Source organism: Scylla paramamosain, chromosome 21 (genome assembly GCF_035594125.1).
Source record: "Scylla paramamosain isolate STU-SP2022 chromosome 21, ASM3559412v1, whole genome shotgun sequence".
NCBI lineage: Eukaryota > Metazoa > Arthropoda > Malacostraca > Decapoda > Portunidae > Scylla > Scylla paramamosain.
In genome coordinates this window covers 9,435,767-9,443,266 of record NC_087171.1, presented here as the reverse complement: position 1 = coordinate 9,443,266, position 7,500 = coordinate 9,435,767, and the positions used below count along the sequence as shown (strand labels likewise).

Below are 7,500 nucleotides of genomic sequence, written 5' to 3'. Positions count from 1 at the left end.
GGTAATGGTGATCTATTTGAGGTACAAAACATACTTAAAGCAATGGGAGTGGATGGAACAAGGTATAACCAAGATGTAACACAGGATAGGAATTCTTATGGGAGAAATTTGGTGACAATATGTTGTAATAATAAGGTATGTATTTTCAATGGTAGAGTAGATAGAGATCTCAGAGTGGGGAGACCCACAACTACACATGGCACTCTTGTGGATTATGTTATAGGTTCACCAACATTGTTAAAAGATGTAAATGAATTTAGAGTGCTAGACTATGACCCATTGTATTCAGATATTCATTGTGGTATTCATGTACAGCTTAAAGTAAATATTGAGTATGCAATTATTAACAATGCCAATATAGCACCTGTGAGTAACTATAATCAACCAAGTAAGTGGAGAGCATCTAAGGAAGAGGATTATATAGCAGAAATTGATGAAAATCAGGTAAAAGAGTTAATAGAGCAGATGGATTCTATGGACATTGAAGATGTAAGTACTAGAATAAAGAATATTTTATTAGGAGCAGCTGTAAAGGTTTTTCCACCAAAGAAAAAGAAAAATTATGTTAAGCAAAGTAATAATGCAAGTTTATCTGGATATGATAATATTTGTTGGTATACAAGGAAAGCATACCATAAAGCTAGACATAAATATAATCTGAGGAGGAGTGAGGATAATAAGAAAGATATGATAGAAAAAAGCAAGAAGTACAAAGCTGAATTGAAAAGAGTACACAATAAGGAAAAAGAAAATATGTTGATTAAGTTAAAAGCAAACAGAAATAAAGATCCAAAAACATATTGGAAAATATTAAAGGAAAATGATGGAAATAAAAGCAAAACTACACTTACACTTGCAGATTTTCATCAACACTTTAAGAATCTATCAGAGGAAATTAGTGAAAGTGATAAGCATTTAAGTGAACTAGAAAGTGCTACAATTGAATCTGGGGAAGAGGAAACACTGAATGAGCCCATTACAGAACATGAAGTGTTGAAAGCTATTAGAAAACTAAAGAATGACAAGGCACCTGGATATGATGATATTGTTAATGAATATATTAAAAGTACAAAAAATATGCTTAATTTGTATGTTAAATTTTTTAATAGGATTTTGGATACAGGATATTTACCTAAAGAATGGTTGATAGGGGTTATTGTCCCATTGTATAAGAATAAAGGTGATGTTGATGACCCACACAATTATAGGGGTATAACTTTGTTAAGTTGCTTAGGTAAGGTATTCACATCTGTGCTAAATGACAGGTTAACTTCTTATTCTGATAGTCATAATATTATAAAAGAAAATCAAGCTGGATTTAGGCAAGGTTATAGTACTCTTGATCACATATTTTTATTAAAGAACATCATTGATCTGTTTTTATGGAAGAAGAAACAATTATTTTGCCTTTTTATTGATTATAGAAAGGCATTTGACACAGTTTGGAGGGAGGGGCTCTGGTATAAGATGGTAAAGGAAAATATTGGTGGTAAAGTCCTTAATGTTATTAGAAATATGTATTTGAACATTAAATCATGTGTTAAGTTTAATGGAAACAAGTCAGACACTTTTATTTGTAATAGAGGAGTAAGACAAGGTGAAAATCTTTCTCCATTATTATTTGCCCTTTATGTAAATGACATTGAAAAGTCTTTAATAGAAAACAGATGTAATTACTTACTATTTGATGATAACTACCTTGATTTACAATTGAATTTATTGATAATGATGTATGCTGATGACACAGTAGTTCTAGCTAATTCGGAAGAGGAAATGAGGAATATTCTTAATGCATTGGAGTTATATTGTGACAAATGGAAATTAGAGGTAAACAAAAATAAGACAAAAATTGTTGTATTCAGCAGAGGAAGACTTAATTATGACAATTTTCATTTTGTATTTAGTGATGAAATTATAGATACAATTGGTGAATACAAATATCTTGGTGTCTTATTCAATTATAATGGTAGGTTTAGAAATGGTCAATTGGACCTTAAGAAAAGAGCAACAAGAGCTATGTATTCACTAATTGGAAAATGCCGCAAACATGATCTACCAGTTGATCTGCAACTTGAATTGTTTAACACCATTGTAATGCCAATTATGACCTATGCTTGTGAAATTTGGGGATACTGTATTATTAGAGAAATCAAGCAGTTGCACATGACATTTTTAAAACATGTATTACATGTACATAAATATACAAGCACTGATATTGTATATGGGGAGTTAGGGGAATATCCTATTGATATTGTTATCAATACTAGAATGATTGGCTACTGGTCAAGGTTAATAACAGGGAAAACTACTAAGTTAAGCATGATTATGTATAAAAGTTTGTTACATTTAGACTACACAGGCATGTATTCATCACCTTGGATTTGCCATATAAGAAATATTCTTAACAATTGTGGTATGTCAGGTATTTGGATGGATCAACAAACTAATAATCCAGAATGGTTAAGGAAAGCAGTTGAAAACAAACTTAAAGATCATTGGATAACATCATGGTTTAGAAATATTTCAACAAAGGGACTTTGTAAGAGTTATAGAATGTATAAAGACTTGTATTGCAGAGAAGATTACCTATTGAAACTTAAAAAGAGTATCAGAATGCCTTTGATTAAAATAAGAACAAATAACAATAGACTACCTGTTGTGAAAGGAAGATATGATAGTATAGATAGGGAAGAAAGATTATGTACTTTATGTAGATGTAATGTTGTTGGAGATGAATATCATATTTTATTGTCATGCCCTAATGATAACATCGTGGAGCTCAGAAACAAATATATTCCAAATTATTATAGAAATAACCCAACAGTGAATAAGTTTATCCAATTAATGCAAAGTAAAAGTCAATATATTTTGTCTAACATTTCTCTTTTTTTAAAAGCTACCTATAATTTTTTTAGGTAACAGAAAGTTGATTTATATAAGTTGTTAGTGTTTGTTTGTATCTGAAATAATTGCAGGAGCTGTGCTCCATACTTTGTATCACAAAGTCTGAGCATGTAAATAAATCTGAATCTGAATCTGAATCTGAATCACAAACACACACACACACACACACACACACACACACACACACACACACACACCGTTGGGCTTTCCTGTGGCTTTTGTTCATCAGTAGTTTATTTATGTAGTTCTATTTTTGTTTTCACGCATGCGGCATACATGCATACATACATACATACATACATACATACATACATTCATATATACATGCATTTCCCAGTCACTTTTCGCACTTAACAAGGGAATGAATGGCTTGATGCTGCTTCCGTGCCTTAAAGAGCGGATCAGAATAACTGTGGCGTACTTCTGTCATCTTATTTACTGTTACCATTATTTCATTTCGCCATCTTTATTCTCATTACTGTGTTGGGCAGCTTATGAGTCTCTCCCATTTTCAGATCAAAGCCAATCTCTTCTCCGGCTCCATAAGCCCATCCTTTGCCTCCCTCCACGCACCGTCTTCAGATTCTTTTCGGTCTTCCCACTAGTATGGTTTCAAATATCTGTAGCTCGGACGCTCTTCTGAGTATATGGTCCTTCTCCCTCCTGATGTCCTCATGACACCTCAGTCTATCTAATTCATTGCTAGGATTTAATTTACCTATCCAATGTAAATTTGTGCGGTAAGGAAAAAAAAAATTGATATAAGAGCATTAGGACAAATGGACTTATTTTTTTTCTAGTGCTGGGAGAAGAGAAAAAATGAAAATATAAAGGTAGAAAGAAAAGGTAAAGTATGCCAGAAAGGGAAAAGGCAGGGAAGAGACATTACCGGAATCGCATCATAAAAAGAATATCTTGCGGTTGAAACTTTCTTAGTCACACTGGAATGACTTCACGGCGTTGAGGAATGAGGGAGTTTCCTTTTCCTCCTGTGAGCTGTGGCAAGTCCTTAATCCCTCCTCTCTCTCTCTCTCTCTCTCTCTCTCTCTCTCTCTCTCTCTCTCTCTCTCTCTCTCTCTCTCTCTCTCATATTCTTGAACATTTCGTCGTCTTATCTTGACAAGTTTCAACAGGCTTCAATAAACGTTATTATGATTTTTAAAGGTACTTTCATGATTCAACGGATAATTTAACAAGGATTCCGCTTTACCACAGGAAAACACCGAGAAAATCCAAATATTGAATCATCTACGTATATGGTCTTTGCAAATCGTTTTTACAAAAGCCTAAAGCGTTTTAAGATTACGAAACTCCCCTCCCCATCCCCCTCCCATCCCCTCTCTCTCTCTCTCTCTCTCTCTCTCTCTCTCTCTCTCTCGTAAGCGACACAAAACACCCTCAAAGCCTTCCCTTCCATCCAGATTACCTTCCGTAAGCCCCTCACTGTACAAAAAATCTGCAGTTTCCCCCCGTGCGACCTACACGTGGAAGGAAAACGGCCGCTGATCAAAAGCAAGGAACTATTGAGACTGGAAACATTACAATTTTTTTTTTGTATCAGCCACTAGAAGATACTAAGGCTGACACGGTGATGCTGCTAGTAACTCTTAATGAAGTCATGCGTGTGGGCACTATAACTACTTATGTTGACATGGTTGGGATTGGCAAGTCGCAACTATATTAGACATTACTTGTTTGTTTGTGTGTCTAGTGTTATCATTAGTGGCGTGTGTGTGTGTGTGTGTGTGTGTGTGTGTGTGTGTGTGTGTGTGTGTGTGTGTGTGTGTGTGTGTGTGTGTGAGGGGAATCTCGAAGTTTTTTACCTTGGCGTGCAAACTCGGAGACGGTAAACTTATAATGGTGGGCGTCGAAGCGAGGTGGCTCCGGGGCGTCTGTCACCTGCAGCGTCACCTGGGCAGCGGCTGGTCTTGTCCACCCGCTTACGTCACCTACCGCGGCCACGTAACCACCGCCACAAGCAAGGTTCACGTGCATGTCAAGAGGAATACACGTGCAGGCATTAGGGACAAAGAGGACACTTAAGTCACGTACACTCCACGTACAGTTATGTTACGAAGTCCAGTGAATTTTATGGCTCTACCGTATATTTTTGAAAAGGACCATTTTGTAGAGTAGGCAGTACGTGGCAGTCAAGTTAGGGTTTGTTAAGTAAAGAAACCATACGGTGGTAATGTAACGATGTGACAGTGAAGTATGTGGTGTTATCTATCACGTTCACTGCCTTGGTTGTTCTCTGTTAACACTAAAAAAATGCTTACATGCACACCGAAAAAAAGACAATAGGAGATTAAGTATTCCTTTACTTAAGAAAAAAACAAAAACTGTCTAAAAATGTAAAGCGATTAAGAAAAAATAATTTAGCGATGACAGGTTTCACAAAACGAACAAGATAAAACAAAATAAAAACATGACATTCTCGTTCGCCAGTGAGTGACAAGGTGTGGTTGCATTTCTGAAAATTTACCATAGTATCCTTCCCAGCATCGAATACCTTCCTTTCCACAAACACCTTACACTTCTCTTCCCTCACCGGCCGCCTGCACTCACCATTCCCTCAGCCACCGCTTTAAACTTTGTACCCTGCCACTACCAGCCTACACTAACCTTCCCGTCCACTTTTTCCTGGTAGTCTGCACCTATCCTATCCTCACTCACCAGCGTACTCTGACCTTCCTATCTCCCACAGCAGTCCACACTCATCTCCTTTCCTCTCCAGTCAGTTTACATTCACCCTGCTCTCGCACACCAGCCTACTCAGCCTCTCCATGTCCTCCAGCAGTCCAGCAGCCTACACTCACCCTGGTCCTTCTCTTCAGCCGTGACCTGCAGCAAGTACCGGCCGCCAGAGCCCTCGTGGTCCAAGCGGCGGATGGGGTAGATGACGCCAGCACTGTTGATGCCGAAGTTGACGGCATCACTCAGTTGGTAACTCACCGCCCCTTCAGCGCCCTCCGCCACCACCTGCCGCGGGAGAAACGTTGCTTAGAGGGATAAAAGGATGAAAATACTCAGTGGAATACGTCGTGATTAAAGCTCCCAGCGTTGCCTTGAATAATAAGAACGTACCCCGGACCACCCGCCGCCAGGGACGCGCGAGTACAATGCAAGCAGAGAGAAGACGGAGCGTCTCATCTTCATCGGCGGGATGGAAAACGAATGAGACATGTGGTTACTATTGTTATCTACCGCGTTTTCACCCGGTTTCAGAAAATAGTGTGTGCTTTGGGTTGATTGGTATATGCTTGTTTTGGTGTGTGTGTGTGTGTGTGTGTGTGTGTGTGTGTGTGTGTGTGTGTGTGTGTGTGTGTGTGTGTGTTTGTTTCTTCGTTCTCCTGCTCCTTCTTGTTCTCTACCTCCTCCTTCTCGTTCTCTACCTCCTCCTGTTTCTCCTCCTCCTCCTTCTCCTTCTCCTTCTCATTCTCCTCCTCCTCCTCCTCCTCCTCCTCCTCCTCCTCCTCCTCCTCCTCCTCCTCCTCCTCCTCCTCCTCCTTCTCCTTCTCCTTCTCCTCCTCCTCCTCCTGCTTTTCTGATAGGCTGGTATCACACGACAGGGAGGCCCTGATGTGCTGTATTATGAGTCGTGTTGGGAAACAAACAAACTTCGATGGGTGTCTGCATTAGTTTAGGAGGTATTGATGCGTGTATGTGTGTCTGTGTGTGTGTGTGTGTGTGTGTGTGTGTGTGTGTGTGTGTGTGTGTGTGTGTGTGTGTGTGTGTGTGTGTGTGTGTGTGTGTAACTCTCCCACACACCCACATCCACACCTCTCCTCCACACACACACAAAGATTCCTGATTATCATTGACGAACCCATTTATCAACTTTCTCATGTATGTATGTGCGTTTATATATGTACGTGAGTTTGTGCAGGCAGTTATGTAAGTTTATATGTATGTATGGGTCGAAACTCCATCCACCTCCCTGTGTGCCTCCAGCCATTCATCGACCACTGTATCAGGTAACATTTGGAGATGCATGTTCATCTAGTATTGGTGTTTCCTTCAGTATTCCCCTTTGTGTTGCTCGAGTGAGCTCACTTAGCAGCACGTGTTTTAAATTTCCCGAAAAATATCTCTTCAAGTCAACTGCTAACGTAACATAAATTAACGTAACCTAAAGTAACATAACGTATGCTTTATTTATTCAGCTTGCATACTTTAAAATGAAACTCTCTACCTCCGTCACGTTACCACCATAACATAACATAACGCACAGTTGACTTAGTTAACTTGTATACTGCAAAGTAAAAGTGCCCCTGAATCAAAGAGCAGACTAGATGAAGAGGGAATACACATGAATGCAAAGATGAAAGTAAATAATAATTCACATGCATATGAAAATGTTGTGTCGTCTCTTACTTTTTACTTGAATAAAAGTTGCATAAAGCTTAATGCACCAGCCATCACCCGACCCCGCCACCACTATCACAACCACCATCACCACCACCACCACCACCACCATCACAGCAGGGGAGGGAGTCTCTGCTGGCGAGTCTTGCTGCACGTTTGATAAATGAACACTCATCACTGAGGCTGATCATTCTCAAAGATATACGGTTTGGAATTAACTTGAACCAT

The 7,500-nt window shown here is 39.0% G+C and overlaps 1 protein-coding gene across 6 annotated transcripts in view; it reads right to left on the bottom strand.

Moving 5' to 3' along the window:
- The window catches only part of LOC135110958 (neural-cadherin-like), a 212,963-nt gene that overhangs the window by 52,106 nt on the left and 153,357 nt on the right, over window positions 1-7,500 (bottom strand). For all 6 annotated transcript variants that reach the window (XR_010273510.1, XM_064023676.1, XM_064023677.1 and 3 more), the window contains 2 exons: window positions 5,724-5,886; window positions 4,728-4,853 (listed from right to left, as the gene is read on the bottom strand). Coding sequence is in view for 5 of the 6 variants with exons in the window: in XM_064023676.1 (XP_063879746.1) it covers window positions 4,728-4,853; window positions 5,724-5,886 (289 nt within the window). In the remaining variant the exon portion in view is untranslated. The remainder of the gene's footprint in view (window positions 1-4,727; window positions 4,854-5,723; window positions 5,887-7,500) is intronic.